Genomic DNA, 14,690 nt, shown 5'->3' with positions numbered 1-14,690 from the left:
GTTCAGAATCATTGGAATCTCCCGCGATGACGCTATCTCCGAGGGCCTTTCACTTAATCACCGCAGGCAGGTTGGTGGTCTTTCCGTCTTCTACCGACTCCTCTCCGGCCTTGCTCCCCCAGCTCTCTCTGGGCTCTGTCCCCAAATATTCCTGCAGGTCGCACAAGATCTGCCTGCAACCCTCTTATGGTTAAAACTGCCAAAATCAAGACTCTCTGCTCACCTTCACTCCTTCATTCCTCTTTTCTCCCACCTCTGGAACAAACTCCCTCACTCTCTTCAATCCCACTCCTCCCTCCAGGTCTTTAAAACGGCTGTTCACCACCATCTCTTGTCTTCCCCAATCCAAAACCTTGATCTTTTCTACCCCCGCTAATTTCACCCCAAATCCACTTTTTTGAGGTGACTTTTGACTTCTTTCCTGGAAGTCCTTGGTGTCCTTGCGTTTTATACCTATCCTGCCTCCCCCCAGGCCCTCTCCCTCCAAAAACATCTCCCGATGTCCCTGCTCTCAAATGTTGTGTTTGTGTGCTTCCTCCCCTTCTCGCCCCATCTTGTCGACCGCTCCCCTTTTTATATACTTTGTTTGCTTGTTTGTTTGATTTGTTTGTTTGATAAATATTAGCTCTTTCACGAGCCTCGACTCTGTATACAAAAAAAAAAAAAAAATTCATTCATTCATATTCACTTATTTATTTATTTTGAGGCCACTGCAGATGGAAACTGGAACGCCACTCGGCAGAGCACATACCACCAGCAAGCTGAACAGTTCAGGTTTTCCACCCCACTCATAGGCCAGATTTCACCTGACGAACTCATCCACACCACCTAGTTTTGTCACAACTCGTCCACAACTTTTTTTAATATATACGATATATCGTTTTTGGACCCATCAATAAATGCTGAAGAATCACTGGAAAAAAAAATTTCATCTCATATCCGGATCCGGATCTTCACTAAAATCACACACCCAACCTGTCACCAAATTCTGTCCGAATATGTCCACAAATTTTTGAGATATCCTGCTCACAGACAGAGGGGTGAAAACACAATCTCCACCCATCTTCAGTGGTGGAGGTAATAAGATGGAAAAGATTACAAATGGATTTCCTTACCAGAAGCCCCAGCCATCAAGTGCGCTGGCAAACACTACATTGCCCTGGTCAGGAGAGAAGTACAGGCTGGAGTCATCCATCTCTTCAAAGCCTGCACTCCAATCATACAAAGTGTTCAGTGGGCCCTCTCTCTCTGATGACTTGCAGTTTGACTCCTTATCAGTGTTCTCCTCCAGCACTTTCGAACTGAACAGGCTGCCCGTGACTGCATTCACCTGTAGCCATAAATAAACGGCGATGGAGGAGGCAATCAATTGACTTTCTTCCTATTATGACAATAAACCAACACAACCGACAAGGTGGAATTTTCAGAGATTGCTGGGGCAGAGCATATTCAAATCATACCTGTATCAGCAAACTTGTTTCAATGTGTGTTTCATCACCTTTGAAATATTATATTGTATAAAAAGTTTCAAGAAAGATCGAACAACACAGGAGTAAAATCATGGTCAATAAGCAGTTTTGAAATTCCAGCCTCCACTATGATATCATGGAGTGCAGTAGTACTCCATATAGAGGAATGATCATGGAAAAAAATGGCCACTGCATCAAATGTGTACAAAGTGATATGCTGAGAAGACAACATAGAGTGAAGATATAAGCCTGAGTCCAGGGAGGTTGGCTGCAGTGCCATGGGCCTTAAACTTCCTGATAACATTGTTTAAGGTGGACGCAGGAACATCAAGGTCTCTGGAGATGGACTTGTAGCCTTCAGGTTGTCCATGCTTTGCTACAATCTTGTGCCTGACCTCCTCAGACAATTCCCTGGTTTTCATTCTTTTCTCCATTCTCATTGCGGTACACACAGTGACACAAAACAGCAGAACTACTCATTTTCTCTATTCAAACTGGTTGAATGAGTGTTTTTTTATATTGCAGGCACCTGCAACTCATGACAGGTGAGTTCAATTCCAAAGTAAAGGGGAATCACCTGCTTGAAATCTAATTATTTCCAACAACTTCGAAAAGGTGCCAATGATATTGTCCGGGCCATTTTAGGATTTCTGTGTGGAATAAGCGAAGATTTAGTAATTTTTTTCAGCTGTTTTTGTTTTGTTCCACTGCAAACCAAAGAAATACATCTGTGGATACCAAAATATTTTTTAATTTCAAAAGTTTTCTTGAAAAAATGGTTAATTATTTGAAAAAGTGCAAGGTTGCCAATATTTTTGGCCGCGACTGTAAATCAATTGAAATAAATACAGGTTTTGAAAGGTAATAGAAAAAAGATATTTTGGAAGTTTACTGCAAAAAGCAGAGGGGTGAGGGAGGAGGAAGTGTAAGAGGGGCAGCAGATTAAAGAAGGAAATGCATCGTTATGCCGGCAAGACTGGCTCAATAGAAAGACAAAAACGAGGATGTCATGGACGTTACCTGCTCCAGTACTTTCTGTATCTGTACATGTGCTTCACTTGGTGTCAGCTTCAACTCCGTGATCAACCGGTCTATTTTATTGAGCACCAGACAGGGTCTGATGTGCTCAAGCCACGCCTGTCGCAGCACCACATGGGTCTGCGAATAACGAAGAGCAGGCATGACATGAACATCCGCCCACTCCCCATCTTGGGGTTCTCCATACAACATGCATTTTAAGGCCATTTTCCCTGCAAGAGCGGGGGTTAGCCTTGCGGTCCCCATGACAATCTTCTCCATTTTGCCCTATTTTCTGCATCTCTCCTTGTTAACCCCATTGCCCGCATTTCTTCTTCCACCGTCTTTCGCCAAGTCTTTCTCGGTCTTCCCCGTCCTCTACTTCCTTCTACATTCATTTCCATCACTCTTCTCAACCAGTCACTTTCATCCTTCCTCAACACATGACCAAACCATCTCAACCTGTTCCTCTTCACAGCATCAATCACAGGCTCTATTCCCATCATCTTTCGCAATTCATCATTTGTCTTCCTCTCTCTCAGCGACACTCCGCATATCCACCGAACCATTCGCATTTCCACCCTTTCCAGCCTTCGTTGCTGCTCTACATTCATGACCCATGTTAGGGTGCATCAAACGCCCAACTATTTTTAAAAAGATGTTGGATTGATCTGTCCCAAATTTTATTTTGTTCCAATCATAAAATAAAGTTGCTATGCAAAATTTGGTAAGGTTTGGACATCATCTTCTGGGTCCACCTCACCATTTCATATTTTGAGTCGGTGGTATCAGAGTTGGAAATTTGACACGCAGCTGTTTTGAGGCCCATAAATAAAAATGAAAGGATTGACTGATTGCTACATATAATAACTATTTGTAAAGGTATTATTGTGCTCTGTAGCAATACATCATCATCATAGGGATAGGGATACAATTAATTTATATACAAATAGTCAAAATAATGATTTTTTTCAAAATATGGATATAAAGCTAAATGAAGAGTATTTTAAAAATATAATATATAAATTAAAGAATATCCTGAATGTTGTAGTCATCTTGTCTTTACAAAGATCTTTTAACTAGACAAGATGATTAAAACAATTATTAGGCTATACTCTAATAAAATTGGATAATTGATTTATTTGTTGTACATAATTATGAAATGACATTATTGTTACTAATACTACCTTTTTCTTTCAGATAAAACAATGGATGGCACAGTAAAGAAAGCATCTGTTGCAACAAGAGAGTCCACCAAGGTATTTGGTCTTGGAAGTGCCATAACTGAACAAGATTCCCAGATCAATGGCATCAGACTTCCAACTTGTTTACAAGTACTACGTTGTTTCATGTGGCACACGGAAGATGGCAAACTTGAACGACGCTCTCGGTGGGAATCAGCAAAGCTTGTACTGCAGAAAGTGACACCATTTTATGGCAAGGCTAATATTCCTATCATCTCTGAACGCAAGGCTATTGAGAAAATTATCAAACTTGCAGATGATAATTCCAAGCTTAGATCAATCCCTATCAACCGAAGAACAACTCCAGGAAGCATCACAAAGGTGAATCAAATGGAGATGAAATTTATGGAGACATTTCCCTTGTGGCCCAATGATGCTAGTTCTCACATCAAGAATCCTGAAGACTTAGCATTCCTGGAATCTATGAAGACAGATCACTGTGCAACATTTGGCTGCCAAGATAAACTGTTGGCAGATAAGATGCAGCGTAAAGTGACCCGCGAGGAAAAAGAATCAGAGAGGCGAGCAAGTATGGAGCTGGAGTTCAACATAAATACTACAACCACTGTGTATAATATTAGTGACAGTGATGAAGAAGTAACTCTTGGACCTTCAACAAGCACACCAACAACCTCAAGAAGTCATCATCGTTTAGTTAGACCTGGCACATCAGTTTTCATTCCACATGACATCCTGAAGAGGCCCAGTCTTGTTTCACTGGCAACAAGGATGAAGATGACACCAACCCAACAGGCTGCTTTCACAGAAGCTCTTATTGAAGAAACAGGAGGGGATGTAGCGAAGGTGTCAACATCATATGCTACAGCAGATAAATCAAGACGCAAAATTGGACAGCATATTGCTACTACCTGTAAGGACAAATGGATACCTCCGAAGCTTGCTACGTTGCACTGGGACTCAAAGCTGCTTCCATGCTTAACTAACCAAAACACTTTTGAAGAACGCCTGGCTGTGCTTTTGGGTTCTCAAACTGATATGAAGCTGCTGGGTGTTCCATCCTACAAGCCTGGAACAGACCGTAAATCTGGAGATATAATTGCTCAGCTGACTAATAACCTACTTGAATCATGGAACTGCCAAGAGAATGTTGTCAACTTGACATTTGACACAACTGCATCTAACACCGGCCACATCAGTGCAGCTTGTGTAACAATTCAACAACGGCTTAACAAAGCTCTTCTGTGGTCAGGCTGCAGACACCACATTGGTGAAGTCATTCTTACGCACATTTTTACTGATCTTAAAGTTGAAGCATCTAAGTCACCAGATATCTTCCTCTTCTCAAGGTTTCGCAAGAACTTTGAAATGTTTCCACACACATTCAATGAACCACTTTCACGATTTGATCCATCTCAACTAAATGAAGCAGCAACAAGTTTGACAAGTGACTGGCAAAATAATGTTCTCAGACTCTGTCACACCGAGCAATCTCTAAGACGTGATGATTATTTGGAATTTGTTGATCTGTGTACTGTATTCCTTGATGGTGAAGTAGCTGAACATCAAATAACCTTCAAGCGTCCTGGTGCACTGCATAAAGCCAGATGGATGGCGAAGCTCCTCTACTCAATCAAATTATGTCTCTTCGAAAAACAAATCGCTGATCTTCCAGCAGGTACAATTACCACAGAAAAACAAGTGCCAAAGATCAGAGAATTTGTCACGTTTGTCACTCTAGTATACAGCTCCTGGTGGATGACATGTACCTCTGTCACCGATGCCCCATGGAATGACCTGCAGCTCATCTCCAAACTGAAACAGTATGAAGCTGTCAATGCTGGAATCTCAAGAAGTGCCCTGAAAGCCTTCAAACGACATCTCTGGTACCTCACAGAAGAGATGGTTCCACTTGCCCTCTTCAGCTCAGTTGTTCCTCATGACCATCGCCATGCTCTGGCAGACAGACTTCTGGAGGTTCAGCCAGATTTTCCAGTAACCAACCCACAAGGACGGTTTGGTACTGGGTTTGGAAAGCCCAGATTTCCTGATGACTTGACTGAGAAGACCACTCTGGCTGATTTTGTTGGACCAGATTCATGGTACCTATTTCATCATCTGAAGCTTGACTGGGCATTTCTAGTTACCGATGTTCAAGAATGGACTAACTCTGCAGCCTACCAGACATCATGGACTAATGTTGAAGCCTTGAATGTAGTGAATGACTCTGCAGAAAGGGGAGTTAAGCTTAGCTCTGACTTCCTTTCAGCAGCCAGAAGTGAAGACCACTACCAAAATGTGCTATAAGTTGTTGAGCACAACCGCAAGGAGAAACCGAATCTTCGAAAGCGAGCAGCTCAAGACTAAACTGTCAGAAATATCCATGAAAACTACAGTATCTTTGTTTTGTTTCTATTTTCATGTTCATCCATAGTCAGATGTACTCGTATTAAGATGATAAATGCTAAGATTGTGTATATATGATTCTACTGTAATAAAAATTATATCATTCTGGTATCTATAATACATATGATTATACCAATAAAATCATGATTTTGACTATTTGTGTATAAGTGAATTATATCCCTATCCCTATGATGATTATATTGTTGCGGATATGAGGATTGTGTTTTTTTTTTATTGTGTTGTATTGTATAGTAAATTGTTGTAAATATCACCCTCTGTAAAATGTAATGATTCCTTGTAAATACCTCCGTAGTGTAAAGGTCAAAGGGCGTCTCGGTAGTTATTCCATAAACACCACATTGCAGGACCCGATAAAACCCTTGTTCAGTAGCTTATATCTTATTATGTGTCTTAGGGTAAGGCTGTGTCTCCCATTAATTTAAATACTCCATTGCACCAAGTGAAATAAGAATAGGTCCCCTTTCATTTCATTTCAATGGCCAACTGCATTTTGGGCAGTTTTCTTCAACCACCATTGGCCACGAGGCAGGGTTGGGGAAGAAAGGCGTGTCTCCACCTCGTCATAGAGGGGAGGAGTGAGCCAGCCCCGAACAACCAACCGAGCACGAGGGGTTTGGTTTGAGAGGGCGGAGGAAGAGCGTTTGGGGGAGGTTCGCAAAGGTTGAGGGGCGGGGCCTATATAACCCGCCGCGGGGGCGTTCCCCAAAGAGATGCGCTTTTACTGAGACAAGGAGATGAGTCTGAAAAGAGAGGTCCATGACAAGAGCTGAGTTGGTCGTCAGGGGTGGTCAGTGGTTGCGTTGAGTGGTTGCGTTGGTTGCGTTGAGTTGTCGGTGGAGAAAGAGTGGTTGGACCAAGAAAGAGAGAGGAGAGAACCCGTCACGCCAGACCCCCCACCAGCGCGTCGGCTCCGACCGTGATCCGACCCGTGATCCCGCGCACACGACAGGATCGGTGGCATCAGCGGCCGTCGAGGTCCAGCCCGACGTCCCGTGCGGGATCAAGCTCCAGCCAGCTCTGTGCCGTCCTCCCCCTCCAGCCACACACCTCCTTCCAGCCAATCCACTCTGCAATTCCCCGTGTGAGTCATCCTTGTTTGTTCTGTCCTGGGTAGTAACTAAGTCTGTATAAGCTAGTAATTTTCACTGTGTCACCTGCGTCTCATGTCCCTGTAAATAATCGTGACTGCTCCTTTTTGCTTGTGTGTGTAAATAATAAATCCCGTTACTCTTCTGTATGTCTTCTTCCTCTTTGCATTCGGTCGCTTTAGAGTTTTCCCGATTGAGTAGCTGTGGCGCGATACGGCCAACGTTTGGGTAAATCGGGTTTTAGTCAGGGAACAACTGTTCGGCCGCGGTTACACCACCGCTCGGTAAAAATAACATCTAATCCGCGGACCGTAACAATACATTGCTACAGAGCACAATAATACCTTTCCAAAGAGCTATTGTATGTAGCAATCGGTCAATCCTTTCATTTTTATTTATGGGCCTCAAAACAGCTGCGTGTCAAATTTCTGACTCTGATACTACCGACTCAAAATCTAATTTGCTGAGGTGGACCCAGAAGATGATATCAAAACCTTACCAAATTTTGCATAGGAACTTTATTTTATGACTGGAACAAAATAAAATTGGGGACAGATTGTTTTCTTGACATAGGGGCGTTTGATGCACCCTAACCCATGTCTCACTCCCATAAATCATAACACTTCTCACACATGCAGCATAAACCTTTCCCTTCAGCTTCAACGACACTCCCCTCCTCATCAGCACGCCACTCAGTTCCCGAAACATCTTCCATGCACATCTCACTCTAGCAACCGTTGCCGAGTCTGATCCACCTTCTCCATTCAGCATGTCTCCGAGATAGCAAAATGTTTTCACACCTTCCAGCTTCACGCCGTCTCCAAGATCCAACTCAACATTTCCTCCATCTGCAGCTCCCTCTGTGCACACCTTACATTTGAATATAGCTGCCACACTGGTTAATGACCCTCTCAGACCACTACATTTTTGATGAACCCACTCAGCGCACATTGTACATTGAATGGAGTTCACTCCGACACCCTTCCTGCACACAGCACATGGCCACTTCCCAGTTCTTTCCACCTCACCACATGCTTTACCACTTGCCATCACCTTCGTCTTTCCTATATTCACCTTCAGACCTTTTGTCTCCATACTTTCCTTCCACTTGTTCATCTTTCCCTTCAGTCCATCCATACTTTCCGCAATCAACACCAGATCATCTGCATACAACAACTCCCACGGTAAACCCTCCTTTACGGTCTGAGCCAGCACCTCCGTCACAGCTACAAATAGTAGTGGACTTAGTACCGACCCCTGATACACTCCCACCTTCACCTCAAACTCACCACTGTTCCCGTCCTTCGTCTTTACAGCTGTGCGCGCTCTTTTGTACATTGCCATCACAACTCTGATCAACCATTCCTCCACTTCTAACTTCCTCAATGCCCATGTCAATACTTCGCGTGGAACCCTATCGAATGCTTTCTCCAGATCAACAAACCCAAGAAACAACTTCTTCCTCTTCTCCATGAACTTCTCCTGCAACTGCCTCACAATAAAGAGCGCGTCTGTCGTTCCTCTTCCTGGCATAATTCCAAACTGCATTTCGTCGATCTTCACCTTCTTCCTTATCCTCCTCTCCAACACCCTTTCCATTACCTTCATTCCATGCTCCAATAGCTTTATCGCTCGGTATGAGCCACCCTCCAGAGGGTCACCTTTCCCCTTGTATAGAGGGACAAGGGTACTCAGTTCCCAATCCACTGGAATGCGGCCTTCTTTCACCACCAGATTACAGATCTCTGTCATTCTCTTCACACCCCAAATTCCTGCTGCCTTCAACATATCTCCCACAACTCCCGTCGGCCATCCCGCTTTTCTACTCTTCAATGCTTTTATCGCTTCCTCAACTTCCTTCTCAGTTATCTTCTCTGCCGGTCCTAAAACTGGGTTACTCTCTCTGTTGCCATCCCATTCATTCTCTGTATTCAACAGCATTTCCATATATCTTTTCCATCTTCCTTTAATTCCATCTGGGTCCACAACGATTTGTCCCACTTCATCCTTCAAGAAACTCACCCCCATCACACCTCTCTTTCGCTATCTGCTTTGCAATCCTGAATACCGCTCTCTGACCCTCTTCCGAATCCAAGCGTTCTCCGAACATTTTCCTACATGTCTCCTGCGCCTTTGCTACCTCTTTCTTTGCAGCCTTCTTGGCTGCCTTATAACTTTCATGCTCTGCTTTTTCTGCTCCCGTACCCTTCGCCTTCTGCCACTCCTTGAACTTCTTCCTCTTCTCGTTAATCCTCTTTCCAACTTCATCATCCCACCACCATGTTTCCGAGTGCCTCGGTGGTCCTTTTGTCCATCCACATACCTCACCAACGGCTCCCAACAGACTATCTTTCATTGACATCCAACCACTTTCAAGCTCAACCACATCATCCTCGACCCGACTCAGCATCTCTTTTAATGCCTCCCTTACTGTCACCTCTTTCAACCTCCACACCTTCATTCTCGGTTGGTACTTCACCCGCCGAGCTCTCCTCGCACCTTTCACCCTTATGTCGCAGACAACCAAGTGGTGCTGTGAAACAGCCTCCTCCCCCGGGATCACCTTTGTGTCCCGGAGGTGCACCCTATCTCGCCTACGCACCATCAGGTAGTCAACAGTTGTCGTCGACCCACCTGCCGTGTATGTAACAAGCTTATTATCCCCTTTCTGGAACTGAGTATTACAAATCAACAAATCAGCTCCATCAGCAAACTCCAAAATCTCCATACATGGTTATTATTAAATGCACCAGGTGCGGTTCAATGCACCTGGATTCCGTCACGTGGGCCCGACCTGAGGACAGACGCCCTCCACCACGTCCACCACCACCAGGGCTCCATCACAGAGACGTACAGCTGTGGACACCTCCGATGAGAAATCCACATGGCCAGGGGAATCAATGAGGTTCACGAGAAACTCCCGTTCATCTGTACAAGTTTATAGACAAAAGGTTAGTTGAATGATCGTATGACCTGGTGTCATATTTGACATTTTCAATACTCCACTACCAGTGGAGAAAGACTAGCAACAAAAAGCCTTTTCCATGGAATGTACAATGCTGTATACTAGGCCGCCAGGGCATGTTCGATCACACACTGTCAAACCCTAAAATCCCGAATAGATAGTGAAAGTGGACAACTGACACCAATTTCTTTGCTTATTAATCTGAAGGGAAAAAAAGGATATTCCTCACTGGGAGAATGAAGGGTCACTGCTGATGGAAGCACGATGGACTTCCACCACCAAAATTTAGAAAGTCAATCTATGCTAGAGGGATGACAGCCTCGTCTATTTATTGGGTAATTTGACAAAAAAAACAACTACATGTCAAATGGGTAGTGTACTCACCCCTGAGCTGTCCAGTCACGTTTCAAACCTCAGCCGGACTATAGAATGTTAGACAGGTGCTTAGCAGATAGGGCACTTACATCACAAGGTGTGCTGTCCCTCGAATGGATGATAAGCTCCCTTTGGTACGCCAACACTTGCAGTTGGAAGTCAAAGATCAAATGGTGTTTTTCTACATCGACGAATTAACAGAGGCAACCTGATCAGATCAGCTGTAGGTGAAGAATGGTAGACCTGGCTAGCCGGATCAATATTTTGGCCCAATCTTACAAGATCTACAAGCTGCCGACACTATACTATGGGCCATGACTTAAGAATAAGCCAATAAACAACGTATTTAATGTTATCCCATAATTATCACACCGTACAGATCGAAACTGTGCAAAGTTATCAAATAGAGCAGCACACTACAGGATTGAATAGTCATTGCTCTACTTGAAGCTTCAACTTCCAGAAGGTTGATCACAAGCAATTGGAGTAGGTTCCAATGTTTACGGTAAAGAGGAGGATGAAACAGGCCAAATACTCGTAAAATTTGGCATTCACATGGAATCACAATCCAAGGTATCCAATCTCATTTCGGATGGTGAAGACGTGTAAATGACAGAAAGGAAAAGAGACATTTCCATGTAGCACATGGATGACGAGGACTTTAGAAACAAGTACAAAAAGTTTTAATTAAAACAAAAGCCGCGTCGATGTTACACAATGCCTAGATGCAGCTGTGCCTATAACGTCGATGTTATAGGCACAGGACATTCCTATTGATTCGATTACTTGATGTTATTTTTGTGCAAAGTGAAAATATATCTCGGCAATTTCCCGTGTGTGGCGACGAATTTTTAATATATCTCGGCATTTTCCCGTCTGTTATTTCAGGCGGTGTATGACTGACCATGCCGCGATTTAAAAAATATATATCTCGGCAATTTCCCGTGTGTGGCGACACGTGAACGAAGCTATGCTCCTCTCTCCACATTATTGTGACGACGTATAAATTAAATATTTCATCGTGACGATTGTCATCAAATGGACGAATTTTTAATTTATCTCGGCATTTTCCCGTCTGTTATTTCGGGCGGTGTATGACTGACCATGCCGCGATTTAAACAAAATATATATATATATCTCGGCATTTTCCCGTCTCTTATTTCGGGCGGTGTATGACTGACCATGCCGCGATTTTAAAAAAATATATCTCAATGGACTTGAAGTTACAGGCCTTTGAGAATTCATTTTGTTCTATAAAGGGCAACTTTCATCGGATTTTCATCCCGTTTTTTTTCAACCGAGTCTAAAACTATGTTAGCGACTGTGAAAAATGAAATGATATATCGAATTTGATTTGAAATAAAACTGTGTGAGAGAGGAAGACACCACGGGCCTACAAAACAGGCCTCAAAGCTATGCGAGTTAATAAAATGGTGGATATTTGTTTATATGAAGCCTCTCCCACAATGGGTGGAGCTAGGGTTCCCAGAATGGGTGGAGCTTTGAGGTTTTGTCTTCTCTGCAAGAACAAGAAGAACAAGAAGAACAACAACAACAGCAGAGGGCACTCTATGACCAGCGTCTTGCGACGCGGCTAAAAATAGGAGCAATACCCCTGCGTGCTCACCTGGAAGAATAAAGCACTATACTACACCGACTAAAGGTACAGGTATTTTAAACAGTATCACGGTATTTTTTAAACCAATTTCAGTGGTTACTAGAGGACAGGGCAGCATGTACAATCATACTAATGTTATCACAAGCTTTTAAGAAAAGAAAAAAAAAAACGCCGACCTTTTAAACTCCAATTTTTAAAATGGCAGGAACAAACGTTGGTATATCACGGGTGAGGAACAGATTGTTGTGGTCAAGTTTCATCGGAAATGTATGTGTAGTTTCTGAGAAGAAAGCAAATACCTATTTGAGGGGTGGGGGGGAGGAGGAAGGGCAACCTCCCCAGTAGTTTTAGCTCTTACACGAGCCTCGATCTTGCATACCAAAAAAGACCCCTCAGGGCACGATTTTTTTTTTTTATGCCGTGAACAAACTTTAGTACATCACAGGTGGTGAAGGTTGTGGTCAAGTTTCATCGGAATTGCGTGTGTAGTTTCTGAGAAGAAAGCAAATACCTATTTTGGAGGGCAAACCCCTCCCCTGTTGACTCCCGTAGGGCCAGATTTTTTTTTTCAATGCCATGAACAAGCTTTAGTACATCACAGGTGGTGAGGGTTGTGGCCAAGTTTCATCGGAATAGTGTGTGTAGTTTCAGAGGAAAAAGCAAATTCCTATTTTGGGGTCAAACCTGGATCAACTTTGACCCCCAGTCGACCCCCTTAGACTTCGCTTCATTTTAATGCTGTGAACAAACTTTAGTCACAACACAACAAATATAATTCGTGCCAAATATGGTCACAATCCCATCAGCGGTTTCGGAGAAGAGGTTGCAAGTATTTACGGATGGACTGACTGATGAACTGACAGACGACGCACAAGCTCCCCAGAACTACGTTCCAGGTGAGCTAAACATCGATGAACTGTTACATTAATGACAAGGACAATAGTAGACAAAATATAAAGCAGCACAACATATGGAATTTGAACCCTGTAACCTCAGCTGAAGGAGGCAAGGTACTCAGAAAGAATACCAAACAAGTCAATGGTTTGCATACGAACGAACCCATGTTGAAGAACAGTGAGATGGAGCTGGACTTCATGGTAATTCCTCTTATCTGCTCTTCTTTCAGACTGTCCATATATCTGAGCTGTGAGGGTTGTGAAAAGAGAAAGATAAAAAGAACCACAATAAATAGTCCTTTAGAAGGTGCGATCAGCAGGGGAATGGAAGCCCACCTTGCCCGCAAGCCTGTTGGAGATGATTCCATTGCTGGCGATCAATGAATCCGCCAGAGTAGTTTTACCTGTCAAAGGAGACATCATCATGAAGCACAGACTTATCATACTCGTCTTACACATCAGGCAACAGTTGGTGCTGACCAAAGGTGCTCGTAACAAACACTAATGGTGAAGAAAAAAAAAAATCATCAAGAAACTCCAAGGCGTCGACTTCTCTCGATAAGCAATCTCATTGAAAAAAAAAAACCAGCCGAGCAAATTGGTAATTGAGCGAGGTGTCGGAAATACGTACCGTGGTCAACATGGGCCAAAATACAAATGTTTCTGATGTTCGATGGGTTCCGCTGCAGTTCACGCAACTTTTCTAATTCTATGTGTCGCATCTCGGGGCCGTCAAAACGTGTCTGCAAAGCACGGCAACGTCAAGCATTACAATCGGTCGATTAACCCATTTCTGATGATGTTTATCAATCACAAAATATACTCGGGGTGTGCCAGAAAGTCAAATACCTTCGAAATCTTCCATTTTGTTCAGATTCACTTGTATATATTGGGTTTGTTTGTGTTGGTAGAAAGACTAAATTTGCTGGCAACAATCAAATCCTTGGTTTTTACTTTTTCTTTTCTTTCCCTCTCTTCTTCATCAGCTGTCTTTCCCTTTCTTCTCTTATATCAATATTATAATCCCTTAATCAAGGGCACAACTTGCTTTTTATATACAAAGTCGAGGCTCATGGAGGAACTAAAACAAAGAATGCATCAGTACGTAACAGAACAAAAGGAATGGTATAAAGATGGGGGAAACCAAAAGTAAGGTTGAAGGACAAAATAGAGGACCACCTGGAGAAATAAGGGATGTGGGAAGAATGAGGGCGAGGGGAGGACACACGGGGTGGACAAGACGGATTCAGTCTTGAAACAGGCTTTGACCCTCATCTTCATCCGGTTCATTCAATCTGTGACTTTTGCCCAAAACAACGTCGTCAATGCCCCTCGACCCACACTTGATCCATGATCTTGGATCCAGTCCCATTGATTTTCACCCTGACCTTTGATCCGGTCTCTTACCTTGAAATCCGATTCCAACTGAGTTTTCTTTTCTAGGTTTGAGAAAAAGGTGAATGTTCGAAGCATCAGCTGTCACTTCCCCATTGAGGTAACTCAAGCTTTTGGGTCTCACTATCTGCCATGATCTTTCCTGGGAAAACCACATTTCAAATCTGGCCTCCAAAGCCAGTCGCCGACTGGGCATCCTCCGTCGTGCGAAGTCCTTCCTTGGCACACCTGAGCTCCT

General features: G+C 43.4%; 1 protein-coding gene across 7 annotated transcripts in view; it reads right to left on the bottom strand.

The window, feature by feature from the left end:
• Window positions 1–14,690, bottom strand: part of EFL1 (elongation factor like GTPase 1) — a 233,633-nt gene that overhangs the window by 209,221 nt on the left and 9,722 nt on the right. For 5 of the 7 annotated variants that reach the window (XM_078771785.1, XM_078771786.1, XM_078771787.1 and 2 more), the window contains 6 exons: window positions 13,689–13,800; window positions 13,394–13,461; window positions 13,221–13,305; window positions 9,998–10,131; window positions 2,490–2,627; window positions 1,116–1,330 (listed from right to left, as the gene is read on the bottom strand). In XM_078771785.1, the coding sequence (XP_078627911.1) occupies window positions 1,116–1,330; window positions 2,490–2,627; window positions 9,998–10,131; window positions 13,221–13,305; window positions 13,394–13,461; window positions 13,689–13,779 (731 nt within the window). In that variant the 5' untranslated portion in view covers window positions 13,780–13,800. Of the gene's footprint in view, window positions 1–1,115; window positions 1,331–2,489; window positions 2,628–9,972; window positions 10,132–13,220; window positions 13,306–13,393; window positions 13,462–13,688; window positions 13,801–14,690 lie in introns of those variants that run through there. The other 2 variants (XM_078771790.1, XM_078771791.1) reach the window with 2 other exon arrangements.

Source organism: Myxine glutinosa, chromosome 2 (genome assembly GCF_964187855.1).
Source record: "Myxine glutinosa chromosome 2, kmMyxGlut1.1, whole genome shotgun sequence".
Lineage (NCBI taxonomy): Eukaryota > Metazoa > Chordata > Myxini > Myxiniformes > Myxinidae > Myxine > Myxine glutinosa.
This window is presented reverse-complemented; position numbering and strand designations above follow the sequence as displayed.